Source organism: Drosophila simulans, chromosome 3R, assembly GCF_016746395.2.
Source record: "Drosophila simulans strain w501 chromosome 3R, Prin_Dsim_3.1, whole genome shotgun sequence".
NCBI classification, from domain to species: Eukaryota; Metazoa; Arthropoda; class Insecta; order Diptera; family Drosophilidae; genus Drosophila; species Drosophila simulans.
This window is the reverse complement of record NC_052523.2, coordinates 16336373-16351980: the sequence shown is the minus strand read 5'-3', so window position 1 is coordinate 16351980 and position 15608 is coordinate 16336373. Positions and strand designations below refer to the sequence as shown.

At 46.3% G+C, this 15608-nt stretch overlaps 6 protein-coding genes across 6 annotated transcripts; 3 read left to right on the top strand and 3 right to left on the bottom strand.

Moving 5' to 3' along the window:
• The first annotated feature begins 320 nt into the window (after positions 1–320).
• LOC6728734 (serine/threonine-protein phosphatase 5) lies at positions 321–3199 on the top strand. The gene is made up of 8 exons (XM_002104033.4): positions 321–788; positions 999–1240; positions 1297–1447; positions 1512–1633; positions 1692–1962; positions 2027–2477; positions 2534–2615; positions 2674–3199. Exons 1-8 carry the CDS (start codon positions 605–607, stop codon positions 2731–2733), a joined length of 1563 nt encoding a protein of 520 aa, XP_002104069.1. The 5' UTR covers positions 321–604; the 3' UTR covers positions 2734–3199.
• Positions 3200–3477: 278 nt separating this feature from the next.
• Positions 3478–7103, bottom strand: LOC6728733 (TELO2-interacting protein 1 homolog). The gene is made up of 5 exons (XM_002104032.4): positions 6795–7103; positions 6238–6736; positions 5071–6177; positions 3946–5021; positions 3478–3889 (listed from the first exon to the last, which is right to left on the bottom strand). The coding sequence occupies exons 1-5, from the start codon at positions 6977–6979 to the stop codon at positions 3508–3510; spliced, it is 3249 nt and encodes a 1082-aa protein (XP_002104068.1). The 5' UTR covers positions 6980–7103; the 3' UTR covers positions 3478–3507.
• A 72-nt stretch (positions 7104–7175) lies between these two features.
• On the bottom strand, positions 7176–8637 carry LOC6728732 (26S proteasome regulatory subunit 6B). The gene is made up of 2 exons (XM_016177091.3): positions 8020–8637; positions 7176–7971 (listed from the first exon to the last, which is right to left on the bottom strand). The coding sequence occupies exons 1-2, from the start codon at positions 8561–8563 to the stop codon at positions 7298–7300; spliced, it is 1218 nt and encodes a 405-aa protein (XP_016035403.1). The 5' UTR covers positions 8564–8637; the 3' UTR covers positions 7176–7297.
• Positions 8638–8865: 228 nt separating this feature from the next.
• LOC6728731 (probable Dol-P-Man:Man(7)GlcNAc(2)-PP-Dol alpha-1,6-mannosyltransferase) lies at positions 8866–11721 on the top strand. The gene is made up of 6 exons (XM_016175057.3): positions 8866–9404; positions 9465–9597; positions 9656–9829; positions 9896–10049; positions 10102–10473; positions 10533–11721. The coding sequence occupies exons 1-6, from the start codon at positions 9279–9281 to the stop codon at positions 11608–11610; spliced, it is 2037 nt and encodes a 678-aa protein (XP_016035402.1). The 5' UTR covers positions 8866–9278; the 3' UTR covers positions 11611–11721.
• A 249-nt stretch (positions 11722–11970) lies between these two features.
• LOC6728730 (mannose-6-phosphate isomerase) lies at positions 11971–13601 on the top strand. The gene is made up of 3 exons (XM_039294673.2): positions 11971–12118; positions 12241–12869; positions 12923–13601. Exons 2-3 carry the CDS (start codon positions 12293–12295, stop codon positions 13534–13536), a joined length of 1191 nt encoding a protein of 396 aa, XP_039150607.1. The 5' UTR covers positions 11971–12118; positions 12241–12292; the 3' UTR covers positions 13537–13601.
• Positions 13602–14200: 599 nt separating this feature from the next.
• LOC27209076 (synaptosomal-associated protein 25) lies at positions 14201–15528 on the bottom strand. Its single transcript, XM_016184587.3, has one exon. The coding sequence runs from the start codon at positions 15190–15192 to the stop codon at positions 14554–14556; it is 639 nt and encodes a 212-aa protein (XP_016035400.1). The 5' UTR covers positions 15193–15528; the 3' UTR covers positions 14201–14553.
• Between the last annotated feature and the right edge of the window lie 80 nt (positions 15529–15608).

The window sequence follows — 15608 nt, the reverse complement described above, 5'->3', positions numbered from 1 at the left end:
CTTAGGGATATCATACTTGGGTATATATATAGAGAGCTGTGTGTAATTAAAAAAATTAAATTAAACATTTATATGGCAAAGGAAGACATTAACTCGTAAGACGAAAAGTTTAAAATCACGAATGCATCTCTTGAGTAAACCTGCCTCAAAACAGCTGATTGGCGATAACTACTCTTAAGATCGTATCGATTAACTGCACCTGCGGAGAAACTTAAAAAGGTAATGAATCATTACAAATTTTTTAACTTTATTACAACAACTAGTAAATGTCTTTTATATAAGTTTGCCTTTTCTTTCATGCCAAAGCAGTTCATTAAATCGGGTAAGCATACACTTTGAAAGAACATTTAACAATAAATAAGATTAGCAACTGCAATTTATTTATTCGTCTTCCTTTTAATACAATGCTCAAACTTACAATTGTCGGCTATGCGGATTTACTTTTTAAACACGTTTTTAGGTAGAACCATCGTTTGAATTTCGGAGGCATTCAGGCTTATTTAGAGCATTTGGTGGGAAAGTCATTATACCATTTGGTAACACTGCCTTGAACATTTTCAGACAGTAAATAACTTTAAGAAAATCATTTATTACAACTAAAGAGATGTCTTCGTCCGAACTGGAAGCAAAGAAGGCTGCCGATGGTCAGCAGGAGGCGAAGGTGCCGGCAGGCGTGGAGATTACGGGGTCCAAGCAGCCGGAGGAGGACACAAATGCCCGTACGAAGGCGGAACTCGATTTTGCCGCGGCGGAGCAGTACAAAAATCAGGGAAATGAAATGCTCAAAAGTAAGTACCTCTGGCAATCACATTGGACCGTAACGACCACGATTAGTGTCCTGCGAGCAATCCATTCTGTGAGTCCACTTTCCCAGTGCACCTTCAACATAACCTTAAAAACAATGGCAAACTTTGGCTGTGTGTGATAATTTACAAGTCTGCCGGAACCTATGGGGGTATAATTATTACCATTACTCACGCTTTGGTCTATTCCCATAGCCAAGGAGTTCTCCAAAGCCATCGACATGTACACCAAAGCCATAGAACTGCACCCCAACAGCGCGATATATTACGCCAACCGATCCTTGGCGCACTTGCGCCAGGAGAGCTTTGGTTTCGCACTACAGGATGGTGTTTCGGCGGTGAAGGCGGATCCTGCCTACCTTAAAGGTTACTATCGCCGGGCAGCAGCTCACATGTCTCTGGGAAAGTTCAAGCAAGCCCTTTGTGACTTTGAATTCGTAAGTAATCCCCGGCAGCACCTTGGGTCCACCACTCAACAAAAATTTATTTTCAGGTAGCCAAGTGCCGGCCGAACGACAAAGACGCCAAGCTCAAGTTTACCGAGTGCAACAAAATTGTCAAAATGCGCGCCTTCGAACGAGCCATTGCTGTGGATAAGCCCGAGAAGACGCTTTCGGAGATGTACAGCGACATGGAAAACATAAGTAAGTGGCTTGTAGTTACTCTATGTAGACGTAGGATTAACTTGCTTTTGACAACGTATTGCAGCTATTGAGGATGACTACAAGGGTCCGCAGCTGGAAGACGGCAAGGTGACTCTGAAGTTCATGATGGAATTGATGGAGCATTACAAGGCACAGAAGCGATTGCACCGCAAATTTGCCTACAAAGTATGCGTGTAACCCCCAAGCCCAGCAGACCTTTGAATACTTATACAATTCGTTTCAGATACTCTGCGAGATCGACACGTACATGCGAGCTCAGCCCTCGCTGGTGGACATCACTGTGCAGGATGAGGAGAAGTTCACGATTTGTGGCGACATTCACGGTCAATTCTACGACTTGATGAACATATTCGAGATCAATGGTCTGCCCTCTGAAAAGAATCCTTACCTGTTCAACGGCGATTTCGTTGACAGGGGTTCCTTCTCTGTGGAGTGTATATTTACGCTGTTTGGTTTCAAGCTGTTGTATCCGAATCACTTCTTTTTGGCGCGCGGTTAGTTTTTTCTTCCGTTCAGATGTGGAGATGTTATTTATAACCTGCTTCAAACTTATTCCAGGCAACCATGAAAGCATTAACATGAACCAAATGTATGGATTCACCGGCGAGGTGACAGCGAAGTACACCAGCGCCATGGCTGACATATTCACGCAAGTTTTCAACTGGCTGCCGTTGTGCCACTGCATCAACCAAAAGATCCTGGTCATGCACGGCGGGCTCTTCTCCACGGAAGACGTGACTCTGGACAATATAAGACGCATCGAAAGAAATTGCCAGCCGCCCGAGGAAGGTCTTATGTGCGAGTTGCTGTGGTCCGATCCTCAGCAATGGATGGGTCTGGGTCAGTCGAAGCGAGGCGTGGGCATCCAGTTTGGTCCTGATGTTACCGAGAAGTTCTGCAAAGACAACAACCTGGACTATATCATTCGAAGCCACGAGGTTAAGGATATGGGCTATGAAGTGGCTCACAACGGTAAATGCATAACAGTCTTCTCTGCTCCGAACTATTGGTAAGCCTACACATTCGACCCTTAAACTTTAGTTGATCTGTGACCTTTTTTTTTAGTGATACTATGGGCAACATGGGCGCATTTATTACCATTACGGGTAACAATTTGAAACCAAATTTCAAATCATTCGAGGCTGTGGTTAGTACCAAAAAAAGCAAACTTTATTCGAGTCAATTCATTATCGTAATCTTTTCAGCCACATCCCGACGTCAAGCCAATGGCCTATGCCAACAGCCTAATGAACTGGCTGGCGTAGTCAGTTTCGCATTAACTTCAATAGCTAAAACATACTCCCACACAACACATACCAATTTACAAACAGCTTGAGAACTCACAATCGCAAGACAGCCCAGCTTACAATGATCAAAGGAGAGGAAAAGGATTCGAAGATGCTCAATAGACTTATGCACACCGCGAGCTGCTTCACTACTTAAGTACGAGTATGGCGAGTCCATAAGGCGTAGGACGAGTGGAGGACGGGGAAAGAATCAAGATCACAAATACAGAACAGCAATCATTTTATAAATTCAGCTATATTTGATACAGAACGAAATGTTATAGTGTATAGTGGCTTTAGAAGTCGGATGCTAAGTTTTATCGGTGCCAAGCATCTGCGGTTCCACTTGTAAGTAAAATTGAAAGAACAAGTTTGTTTATGCATAGCATTTAGTTATGGCTACCAAAACATAATATACGAGTACATATATACAATTTTTCATCAATTTTGTTTGTTCCGAACGCTTTATTTGTGTATAAAACCCCAGTTTTGTTCAAAAACCTTGCCTTGTTTATATTTTATAAAAGTCATTTCAATAAAACTATTCAAGTTAGATACCTCAATAATAATCCCATACATTTTTTTAATCCAATAACTATTGCCTACTCTCCGGGCACAAACAAATCAGTATGTTCTGATCAAAATATCCGAAACTGCATTAAAAGACACCTAGCTTAAGAGCCTGTAATGTTAATCGAGTGAACAGAAATCAGAATAGAGCAATTGTGAAATAAAAAATCGGTCCGTTCTTTATTAATCAAGATCTGCTCCACTAGCTATGCTGAAGCCCATGACCCCGAAGATCTGGTTAACATTAGCCTGATAATCCTTAAGATGGGCCCGCTGCAGCAGCGTAACGTATACGAAGGGTCCATTGTAAGAAATAAGCTGGAGGAAGAACGCCCTGGCCGGCGTCTGTAGCTCTTGCGGCTGTACCTGTGACAGGTATATCACCACCGTGCTCATGATCTCGTGCAGATGCCTTCCCTCTATCTGCAGACCGAGTATAAAGTCCGCAAGGCTCTTCAGCAGCTTAAGCTGCAGTTTGTACTCCTGAGTCTGCGCTTGCGAGGTCTCCGTGCTGCTGTGCAGGGAAGCTGCCTTCAGGAACTGCTTTAACTGGGGTATCACATCACTGAAAAGCACAAGGATAGGGTAAAAGATCTAGTTATCCTCGAAACAGAGGCTTACCTAAGGCTGCGTTTAAGTATAAAGTCCTTGGCATGAACGCCTAGCAAGTGCAGCAGGGTGAAGCATCGGTTTAGCACCAATGCGTCCTTTTGGCGGAATTTTTCGATCAGAGGTTGCCACACTAGATGCACTAATGGCAACAGCTCGTCCTCGTAGTCCGCCAGTAATGGCAGACCACTGGAGAAACATTCCAAAGCTGCAATCTGCTGCCCCTGATCAGCGGTGGAAATGAACTTGATTACTTGACCCAGTATATCCTTAACCATTTCCACGTGGCGCGGAAGAACGGGCTTCGTGGGTTTCGCTTCCGTGCCATCAGCATCGTCGGCTTCATCCTTTGTGGGCTCCTCGGCGTCGGCCATGTTGGTGTCGCCATTCATATCATTTAGTAACTTTGGCCTCTCCAGCACACTCATCCACGTGCTTAGGACATTCTGCTCCTCATCCACTTGCATCGGCAGTTCGGCATTAACCTCCGCCGCAGCATCATCATTCCACTCGGACACATGATTCAGGAATGCTTTGAAGACGCGAAGATAAGAGTGCACGTTGGTTGTCTGGTGCGATTTGGAGCACTCTTCGCGTATAGTTTGGAATAAGCTCTCCAGGTGGGGCACATTGCCACGTGTGCTGTACTGCAAAACGACGGTGAGAATGTCCACGGCAGCCGTGCTATCTGGCGATCGTTTTAGCAACGCGTTCAGATGGAAAGTGATGTAGTCGGTGGAGCATTCGATAAAATGTGAGGGCTCCGCATATTTAAGAGCGTACTGCATGGAAACGAACGCGAAACTGGCCGCTTGATGGACGATGGTGTTACTGCTAGCCACCTTGAGAAGCACTTTGTGTAGACTTAAAAATATATGCCTGTCGAAGGTATCACCAATAAATCTTGCACAGTGACCCACTGCATCTAAAATTAGGCAGGTGTGGAGCACATTGAACTGGGCGTCTGCAATGGTCACTCGACTACCGACCACCTCCGTCTGCTCGTCATCAGAATCGCAGTCTTGGGTGCGTACTTCAATCGCCGATGAATAGATGCCAGGAGTACGGTCCTCAAACCAATGCGTGGGCTAAAAAAAATGATAGTACACATTGTACACATATAAAATCCATTCTTACCTTGTTGACCTTAAGGCGCCACGCCGAGTCCGGCTGAAGGGCCAGGTTCCAATGCTCGTCTCGGAGGATCTGGTCCAAGAAAAGTTTAGCCAGCACCAGTCGACTTTGCCGCGCCTTCTTCTCCTGCGGCGTTACCATCAGGGTTAGAAGCAGCACACACTCGTTCATGGATGACGACCTTTGCTGAATCAGCTCCTGACAGTAATCAAATACAAGCCGATTTATTGTTGGCTCAGTACCCAACAGGGCTCCAATGTCATATAGGATATCAACTGTACGCTTTGAGCTTAGATGCTTGAACTGCCTCCAAGGTAGTTTGGCCAGTTCGGCGGCCAGACCTTTGGAATCACCCTCTCGAATACGTCGAAGAGAGTATTCCTCGTTCAGAAGGTCCCTGGTTGGCCGTTGGTCTAGTGCTGTCAGCAGACAAGTGACGAACATCTCCAGATTTTTGGGAACTAGCAGCAACAGCTGCAACTTATCGGTGTTGACGTTGCGTAGAAATCCTTTGAAGAATAGAAGCTCGGCAAACTGTTCCTTCTCCTCGCAGCGATGCAGTATGCGTGGCCATTTATTAAGGTGTGCATCTAGCAGCATCTCCGCATTCTCATCGAATATGTCTTGGCTGCTGGCCTGTTGTTGCAGCAGAATTAGGGTGTCCCTGCACCGCTGGGCTATCTTCTCATTCTCGTCCTCTGACAGAGCCAATACGCTCTCCAGTACGTGGAGAAAGTTTCCCCTCAGATTGTAAGCACAATGTCTTAGCAACAGGCAACACATATCGGAGTAGGATTCCCTAACCCGCAGGGCGCTGTGAGCCCGTAGAATACTCATTTCGGCAAAAATTGGTCGAAGGCGCCGCGAAGTGGCGGCCACCCACTGATGTGAACGAAGCTCCGTTTGCATTTGATGCAATCGCTCCTCATTCTGTTCTGTAGTAGCTTTTTTGCTGCCAAAAAAGGTGAAATCACATTGTTGAGCTAACAGGTCCTCGTTGTTTTTGAACAGTTTGCGGAAGGCATCTCCATCGTAGCGCATTTTTATAAATTCATCAGTGGTCTCCTCAAACATTATGCAAATAATGCGTCCCAGCGCTTTAATAGCCATCTAAATATAATATTTTAAGCAATATAAAGTTATCTCTTCCAAAACCATCGAAAAACTCACCGATTTTATAGTCTCTCCCACCTTGTCATCTTTCATTGATGTTTTGAACAGTACGATGAGTACCTTGGGAAGGAATATAAATATGGTATTGGCTACCTGACTACGCAGGACAACATCCACTTGATCGGATTCGTCATGGACATAGAAAACCATCATCAGGCACTGAATCGCTGTCTGGACTAGTTTTCGAAACTTTTCCTGTTCGATGATTTCCAAGAGCATGATCAGTATCTGGCCAATAACCATCGCAGTCTCCTTAACGTAGAAAGACTCCACCACATCAGTGGTGGACCGACGAAGAGCCTCGAATATACACTGAACGGCAGCCAGTTTGATTTCCTCGGACAGGTTCGGTCGCATGGCCGCTGTCTTGGAGTCGCGTACCTGTTGCAGCACCACCACCAGGATGGAACGCAGACCCTTCTCATCGGCCAGGTATGTTTTGGAGACAATGTTGCTCAAGCAGTTCATCAAGCTGGTGCGAAGTTCCTGGTTTTCCCTGCGGAAGGGATACTCTTCTCTGAAGTCGAAGTCCCAAGCGGAATGGAGCCACTTACCCAGTTAGCTCATCCAGTTTGACCACCAGTGGCACCACCGTTTGCACTTGGTAAATGCGCATTTCTCCAAAGTTGAATCCCTCGATTGCGCGCTCTACCACCGACAACGTGTCCTTGCTGGGCTCCTTGAGGAAGACTTCCATCGCCGGCTTTATCTTCGTCACATACCACTCCAGATGCATCATCGTGGCAGCAGTTTCCACTAACCAAATAAAACCAAAGCGAAGCCCGGCAAAAATCCGCGAAGCTGTTTTGAACCAACAGCTGTTGAGACAGTCACATGCAAACGCGAGCGTTTTTACCCCGCCACCCACGATCGCTATCGAAGGCTATCGGTTATTTTGAATTGCGCGCCAAACCGCCCCCAATTTCGATTGTTTCTTTTATTTAAACCACCAGTATTGACCAATATATTTAGAAGTTTCAGGATTTTGGTAAACTCGGGATTGGCTTAGTTAAATACTACAAGTTTACATAATCAGATTGAATTTGAAATTAATCATCTAGCTATAGAACTCATGCTGAGCTTCGTCCTTGCGCACGCTGGTCTTATAACCCTTTTCGAAATCCTTGGCGTTGACCACATAGCGATTCTCGCGCACTGCATGCATTCCAGCCTCTTGGCAAATGGCATTAATATCCGCATTGGAGATCTTGTCCGGACGTGCAATGATGTCCTCTAGGTCCACATCCTCTCCAACATTCATTTTCGAGGTGATTGTGCTAAAAACTAAGCGCTTCTGGCGACGATCCGGCAATGGTAACTCAATTTTCCGATCCAAACGGCCGGGTCGTAATAGAGCCGGATCTAAGGTATCTGCACGATTGGTGGCCATGATAACTTTAATGTTGGTGGTCTCATCAAAGCCATCCATTTGGTTGAGTAGTTCCAGCAGAATGCGCTGCACCTCGCGATCCGCACCTGTCTGTGCATCGAAACGCTTGGTGGCAATCGCGTCGATTTCATCAATGAAGATAATTGAAGGAGAATTCTGCTTGGCCAGGCGGAAAAGATCTCGCACCATGCGCGGCCCCTCGCCTAGGTATTTCTGGACGAACTCGGAGCCCACGACACGAATAAAGGATGCAGTTGTATGATGGGCCACCGCCTTGGCCAGCATGGTTTTGCCACATCCAGGTGGTCCAAAAAGGAGGACGCCGCGCGGGGGATCAATGCCTGGAAGAGAATTAGTGAAAATAGTCGTTTCATATTGCGATTACTCACCAATCTGCTTGTACAACTGGGCGTGGGTCAAGGGCAGCTCGACAGCCTCGCGTACCTCCTGTTTCTGGATATCCAGGCCACCAATGTCCGAGTAGCTAATATCCGGTTTCTCATCCGGTGATAGCATCGATATGGTGCTATCCGCCTCCGGTGGCACCAGATCGACCAGACAATTGCTCTGCTTGTGCAGCCCAACCGAAGAGGACGGCTTCAGTTGCTCCCTGTCAATGGTGGATAGCACTCGAACGTAGTAATTGGAGCCGGTGGTGGAGGCCACTATGCCGTTGTTTTCATCCACTGCCTCCAGAAACTGACCAATGACCAATGGCACGGCCTTTATGCGCTTCACTTCCTCCTGGGCGTGTATGAACTCCTTCTTCAGGTTGCGTTGCTCCTCCTTGATATAATCCTCCTGCACCTGGATGAGCTCCAGCTCCATTTGAAGCTTCTTGTACAGTACATACAGATCATGCGGATCCAGTCCATCGTACTTCTCCAGTGACTGCTCGTGAAACTGGGCAATTTCCTCCTTTAACAAACGCATTTTCGTCCTATCCCTGTGGAGATTCGATTCGAAGTTAAAAGCAATGACATGAATTTTCAAAGGCTAAAGCAGGGTATCGTACAAAAATTATCGATAACTGTTAACAGGATTCGAATGGCAACACTAAAAAAGCTTCAATACATGGGCGTAACCAGAAACATTTATTTAATTCTTATTGAATGCGTAGTTATCATATATTTTATAAAAAATATGTTGATTAAGCTCGATTGATATATGAAAATTATACAATTTATAAAATGATTTTTAACGCCCCTTCACAACTTTTCGCGTCGCCAAGTGAATGGCAATCAGCTGTTCACCGACCTGTTGTTCTTCTTGGATTTGCTTTTGTTGTGGTTGCTTTTCTGCCTCCGACGTGGAGCGATCTATTTATATATCTATTTTGGTTTATTTTGGAACCACATATTCTCTTCGGCATAGGAAAAATATATATGCCTAAGCATTGCCACTTTTTGTGAGACATTCAAACGCTTAGTCAAGGAAAGGTGGCGGCTAGATATCGACATTGTGCAACGCCGGCTTCGATTGGGAAATCTTCGTCAGATTCCATCGGGCAGAAATTTATAGATTTTCCAACGGACAAGAATATATAGATATCGGTGTCAAAACAAATATGGCCATTATGTAACGCCCCGATTCCTGTCAAGCACACTTTGCACACCAGCGACACCCGAAGGCCAAAACCGCCCGCAACATGGACATCCTTATCTTTCTGACGGCGGCGGCCCACTTGGTCTACACGCCCTTTACGAAAGTGGAGGAGAGCTTCAATCTGCAGGCCATGCACGACATTCTATATCTGCGAAACAACTTTACGCAGGTGGAGGACAAAGGTTCCCCAAAGCTCCTGCCAGATCACTAATGTCTTTCTGCATTTCAGTACGATCACCATGAATATCCGGGCGTGGTTCCCCGCACCTTCATCGGCCCACTGGTGGTGTCCATTATCTCAGCCCCGTTTGTCCTGCTCTTCGAGAGCCTTAGCATCAACAAGTTCTGGGCCCAATATGTAGGTAAAATCAGAATTTCAACTGCCTATTTCGGTATGTTAATTGATTGTGAAACCCTTAGTGCGCCTTGTCCTGGCTGGAGCCATCTCTGTGGCCTGGAACAGCCTACGGCAGGCGGTGACAAAGATTTACGGAGTTGAGGTTCGCCTGTGGTTCACAGCCATCACTATTACGCAGTTCCACTTCATGTTCTACATGACTAGGCCTCTGCCCAATATCTTTGCCCTGCCGATAGGTAAGTCAAGTTGACGGTCTCTGCTATGCTATGTACCCAATATTATTAGACTTTTTGTCGTTGCAGTGCTCTTTGCCATTGCCTATTGGCTGCGCGACCAGCACAAGCCATTCATCATCTGCTCTGGTATATCCATCCTCGTCTTTCGATCCGAGTTGGCGTTATTTTTGGGTATTTTGCTCGTGGTGAGCCTCCTACGGCGGAAAGTTTCCATTGACGGGTGAGATTATCAATCATTGCATACTATTTAATGCTAATATTTGTATAAATAGGCTACTCAAAGTGGCTCTGCCGGCGGGCGTCTGCATTTTGGCTGCCACTGTGCTGGTGGACTCGTTCTTTTGGCGCCGCCTGCTTTGGCCCGAGGGTGAGGTGCTATGGTACAACACCATACTCAATAAGAGCTCCAACTGGGGTACCTCGCCCTTTCTATGGTACTTTTACTCCGCCCTGCCACGTGCCATGGGTGCATCGCTGGTGCTCGTGCCCATCGGCGTCGCATTGGAGCCACGTATTCGGTCATTGGTCGTGTCAGCTCTTCTCTTTGTCCTTTTGTACTCCATTCTGCCGCACAAGGAGCTGCGCTTCATCATCTACGTGTTTCCAGTTCTCAACATTGCTGCGGCTTGCGCATGCCAACGAATGTAAGCGTCGTAATATTTGATTAGTAAAATACATTTTTATTATTTGTTTCCTCGTTTAGTTGGATGAACAGCGCCAAGTCAACGTGGCATAGCTTTCTGGCTCTCGCCTGTGGAGCCCATCTCCTGCTAAATGTCTTTATGACGCTCTTTCTACTTGTCATTTCGGGCACCAACTATCCGGGCGGAGCAGCCCTATCGCGATTGCATCGCTTGGAAGCTGGCACCTCAAACGTTTCCGTTCACATTTCCAACTTGGCCGCCCAGAGCGGCGTGTCGCGTTTTATGGAAATAAATAATGAATGGACTTACAGCAAGGACGAGACAATGAACTACACTCAGGCGGATCTGGTTGCATACACACATCTCTTGGTCGAGGCGAAGAACAAACAAAACACTGAACTATGGGCATCGCTCCAAAACGAATTCGATACGCTAGAGTTTGTTGACTGCTTCAACAGCATCGGCATTCAATACAATTCTCTGCTGCCGGTGCGAATAAAGACGAAGCCTTGCATTGGTATACTTAAAAAGAGACCAGTGCCTCCAAAAGAGGCATCAAAAACAAAAGAGAAAATAGCAAAAACTAAGACATCCCCGGTTGAAAAAGAAACGTTATTACCTCCTGTTAAGGAATTTCAAAAAGTGATAGGTGATCCGAAAATGAAAACCAGGTTACAAGTCGATGCGGATGATGATGATGGCATCGTGGCCACTGTGGAGGAGATGTCGCTAGAACTGGAAGCGGATACTGAACACCATGCTGGGGCAGAGACCATCGAAGCGCCCTTGAAGGAGATCAACTTTCAGGAGCTGCGCACCCTCGCCTTGGGACAGGCAACCAAGAAGTCGAGAGCAGCCACCAAGATGAAGATTCGACAAATTATCGAGCAGCACTACCGCGCCAAGGGCAAACAAATCGAAAACGACTCCGCAGAAACCCAAAAAACGCCAGGAAAGGCTGGATTACGGCAGTCCGTAAAGTCCATCATAAAGCAGGAGAAGATCAAGGAAATGATCGAGCAGATCGCTACGATGGATCTGACCCGCATCTGCGATTTGGAAAAGACTTCGACGAAAGATTGCTTAAAACAGGTCATTGACAAAATAGATGACAGCGAGGGTTTGAAATCAAAATGACAAAACGTATCACACTTTAAACTGTTTTATTAAATTAAGCTAAGCGTTTGTTAACGACACAGTTGTAAAAATTTAAAATAAAAACAATAATAAAAGCGAACAAAAATTGTAGGACATTCCTATATTTTGATAGAAAGATAAGTCGCGTCCGAAACGCACCCGAATCGCGTCCAAACCGCGCCGAAGTCGCCTCAAAATCGCCCCTAAACCGCATCTAATCGTGCCTAAATAAACTGAAACGCTCAAACTAAACATCGCCAAACAGAGTATGACATATTATGGCACATGGGATATATTCTTTGCTGACCAAAAAGAAATATTTAAATTAAATTATAGAGTATTAAAATGTCGTCATATATGTAGAACTAGTCATTAGGGATATCGCAATATCCCCATCTCTAGCTTGAACGCGATATATTTAAATTAGCAGTGGTGGCAACACACCAAAATATTTCGGCAATAAAATCGAAATTACAAACTTCCAGGAATCTGTTATCTATATAATAAGGTGTGATAAGCCTTTCGTCGCAGGTGTATCAACGCTAATCCACTCAATGGCGCTTTCAGCACAGCCCAACCCCTTACGCGTATCCAAGCACCAGCAATCATATGTTTTCTTATCACCTTCAGGTTGACCTCAAACGCAGTACGGCGAATTTTGGAAGGCAATCGGTGCGCTGAAATGGAGCTGACTGGATGGGTGAAGAACTACGGCTGGGGCCGCAAGGGCATCAACTCGGCGGTGGCCCAGCTGGCCATGGCCAATGATCCCGACTTTCGGCTGAACGAGGAGGAGACCTACGCGGAAATGTGGATGGGCACGCATGTGTGCGGTGTGTCCGTGGTCAAGGAAACCGGAGAGACTCTGGACCGGGTGTTGAAGAAGGACCTTTCATACCTGTTCAAGGTGCTGAGCATCAACAAGGCACTCAGCATCCAGGTGCATCCGAACAAGTGCGAGGCGGAGCGCCTGCACAAGGAGCGCCCGGATATCTACAAGGATCCCAATCACAAGCCGGAACTGGCCATTGCCCTCACGCCCTTTCTGGCTCTCGTGGGATTTATGTCAGCCGAAGATATCAGGGACTACATTGATGAGTTCCAGCCGCTGAGTAAACTAATTGGCAAGGAGGCTGTGGATCAACTCCACGACTCGACCAACTCGGAAAGCGTTAAGTTGTGCTACGAGAAGCTGATGAAGACCGAAGAGCCGGTGATAGCCAAGTGCATCAGTGAGATAGCCAAGGATTACCAAAAAGGTGAGGCATTCTCTGCAATCTAAGAAATATTTGTAAACATTCCTCTAAAATAGAACTGAAATCCAACGATCTGCTGGAGGTGTTCACCAAGGTCAACAAAGACTTCCCCGGCGATGTGGGCGTACTGTCCCTGTTCTTCCTTAACCTAATCCGCCTGCAGCCCGGCCAGGCGATCTACTTGGGCGCGAATGAGATTCATGCCTACCTGGACGGCGACTGTGTGGAGTGCATGGCTTGCTCGGACAATGTGATACGGGCGGGCCTAACGCCCAAGTACAAGGATGTGGACCAGCTGCTGGAATCGGTGATCTTCGAAAGTTCGTATAAGGATCGCAAGGAGTTCATTCCGTACCGCATAGATGATCAGGTCCAGGTCTATATTCCGCCAGTAACCGATTTCGCAGTGATAAATGTAAACATTGAACACTCGCTGGAGTCGTACAAGCTGGAGATACAAGCCTTCGGCTCCATATTGATAGTCCTAAAGGGATCCCGCATTCTTAAATTGAAAACACAGCAGGGAGATAAGGAAATCTTGGTAACCCGCGGCAGCATTGTGTACATTCCCGTCGAGGCGGCGCCGGAAATCGAGTTCGCCAAGTCCGAAGATTGCGACGAGGACTTCAGCGGCTACATAGCGACCAGCAACTACTTTCGAGTGCCCTAAAATTCTCAGTTAATCAAAATCTTTTGTACAGTGCAATAAATCCATTAACACGTTTTGGTGGTGAATTAATTTGTTTATATTTACTTGCAATTAAGAGCTAAGAATGTAAGCTAAAGTGGCAATAGTAGCGATAAATAAGTTATCTAATCAATTGGCTATACTCGTTCCATAGTACATTTAATAATTAACGAGAAATATCTTGCGCACAAACAGGTAGTTTCTTAAATATTTGCGATTATTGCAACCAACAATTTCAAGTACTTAAGCTACGAAACTCGATCGGTTACATTCACTGGGGGGATAAAGTATTCATATGTACGAAGCAAGAGGTTCGAGTGCAAATCTAGGGTAATTCAATAGAATCGGTGCTTGGACTGCTGGGCTGGGCTTACGAAATGCCCAAATACATGGCCTACTTAAAAAGGGTTAACAATGGAGAACATAAAATTGGCTACGTTAACATAATACCGCCCGTCTTTGTCTGGTTTGTCGGTGCCCGTGCGGGATGCGGTGGTTCTACGAATTGTAAATACATTAATTCACATTTATCCATCTCAGCAGTTGCTTGGTTTGATTTCACAAAGATCGGTAAAATGCTCAAAAAGTTTGTACCAAAAACAGAGTACATCATATACGGTAAATCTCATAATAAAATTGTTTCCGGCGCCATCTGGTTGCCATTTGTACACGAGTGTAGTAATAGTAAGTAGTTAGTATGTTGGTTCGCATATTTGTATATATATATATATATATATATAGTTGTAGAAAGTAGTAGTTAGTTCATCCGGCTCGGCGGCTCGAAGTTCTTGTAAGTAGATGGGTTTGTTACGCTTGCGTTTGCCAGGAGTAGTTGCCACTACTTGTATATATGTGTATAATATATGGTATAAATAACGCAATACCACCAGCTACGGTTTGTGCCCACAACATTGGTTTCCTTTCCTAACAACATCGAAATGGAGGTGGTGTCTGACTAACATGTTCGGTATGGTTTCGGGACGTGGCCGTTGTGCATATTTAACTCTTGAGCAGATTGTTGGCGCGCTTGTTCACGCCGTCCATGCGAATGTTGTTGGCATCGCCCTTGGCATTGATGCGATCCACCTGTTTGTTTTGGTTCTCCAGCTCGGAGCCCATGTCCAGGGCCATGTTGCGCAGGTTGCCCAGCATGGAGTTCACCTGCCCGAGATTCTCGTCCATCTCATCCTCACGCGCATCATTCGTGATCCTGGCCACATAGCCGGACTGCGGTGGAGCACCCATGCCGCCGCGTTCCCGCTCATCGATGACCCTTTGCGGCTGGCTGGCCACGATTTTGCCATCGTCATTGGCCTTCCAGGCGCTCTCGCCGTCGTCCTTGATGTTCACCTTCTTCCACGGCAGCACGCAGATGCCGCAGCACTTCTCCATGCCACTCAAGTTCTTCTCCGCCTCCCTCATGTCCGCGTTGATCCGGTCCATGCCCTCCTCAATCCGGTCCAGCTGCTCGCCCTGGTCATCCAGGGCCACCAGCGTGCGGATTCCCGCCTCCTTGCTCTCGTCCATGAGGGCGAGCATCCGACGCGTGCTCTCCAGGGATTCATCGGCCACCTGGCCGGATTTGAACTGCAGCTCCTGGAGCTCAGTTCGCGGCTCGGCATTCTCCACGGCGGCCATTTCGGAACTGTCTATCTGGTGAGATCACTTGAACTTGAGCTTGGCAAGTGGTTGCGAGGCAAGACGGCTGTTTTGTTTTTTTTTTTTTTTTTGGGTGGGGAAATCTGGCCAGTGACTCACTCGCGCGAGATGAAAAACTACCCTTGGTGATGGTTCGGTGTGTGAATTCGGTGGATATGTAGTTGGGGCGGGGCTAAGCTCGTTTGTGCTCTGTACGTAGGAACTTATTGACAAGGTTTAATAATTTATTTGCGAAAGTATGAATTTTCACACCACACAACAATTCGCCAATTTGTATACTAGAGCTGCAAAAAAATCGATGTTAGTATCGATGTCGTTTTCGATAGGCGATTTTTACGTGTGTTCACACTGTTTAATATTGCATTTAGGTTTAGTTCGCTACAAGCACAATTAAA

Excerpts from the sequence above, each read along its gene's own strand:
- LOC6728730 (XM_039294673.2), top strand. The coding sequence starts at position 12,293 with ATGGAGCTGACTGGATGGGTGAAGAACTACGGCTGGGGCCGCAAGGGC. Across the intron at positions 12,870-12,922 it reads AGCCAAGGATTACCAAAAAG|AACTGAAATCCAACGATCTG; the intron begins GTGAGGCATTCT and ends CCTCTAAAATAG.
- LOC6728732 (XM_016177091.3), bottom strand. The coding sequence starts at position 8,563 with ATGCGTTTGTTAAAGGAGGAAATTGCCCAGTTTCACGAGCAGTCACTG. Across the intron at positions 7,972-8,019 it reads CCAGTTGTACAAGCAGATTG|GCATTGATCCCCCGCGCGGC; the intron begins GTGAGTAATCGC and ends ATTCTCTTCCAG.
- LOC6728733 (XM_002104032.4), bottom strand. The coding sequence starts at position 6,979 with ATGATGCATCTGGAGTGGTATGTGACGAAGATAAAGCCGGCGATGGAA. Across the intron at positions 6,178-6,237 it reads TGGGAGAGACTATAAAATCG|ATGGCTATTAAAGCGCTGGG; the intron begins GTGAGTTTTTCG and ends TATTATATTTAG. Across the intron at positions 5,022-5,070 it reads GGCGCCTTAAGGTCAACAAG|CCCACGCATTGGTTTGAGGA; the intron begins GTAAGAATGGAT and ends CATTTTTTTTAG.
- LOC27209076 (XM_016184587.3), bottom strand. The coding sequence starts at position 15,192 with ATGGCCGCCGTGGAGAATGCCGAGCCGCGAACTGAGCTCCAGGAGCTG.
- LOC6728734 (XM_002104033.4), top strand. The coding sequence starts at position 605 with ATGTCTTCGTCCGAACTGGAAGCAAAGAAGGCTGCCGATGGTCAGCAG. Across the intron at positions 789-998 it reads GGGAAATGAAATGCTCAAAA|CCAAGGAGTTCTCCAAAGCC; the intron begins GTAAGTACCTCT and ends CTATTCCCATAG. Across the intron at positions 1,634-1,691 it reads ACCGCAAATTTGCCTACAAA|ATACTCTGCGAGATCGACAC; the intron begins GTATGCGTGTAA and ends AATTCGTTTCAG.
- LOC6728731 (XM_016175057.3), top strand. The coding sequence starts at position 9,279 with ATGGACATCCTTATCTTTCTGACGGCGGCGGCCCACTTGGTCTACACG. Across the intron at positions 9,405-9,464 it reads TGCGAAACAACTTTACGCAG|TACGATCACCATGAATATCC; the intron begins GTGGAGGACAAA and ends TCTGCATTTCAG. Across the intron at positions 10,474-10,532 it reads GCTTGCGCATGCCAACGAAT|TTGGATGAACAGCGCCAAGT; the intron begins GTAAGCGTCGTA and ends TTCCTCGTTTAG.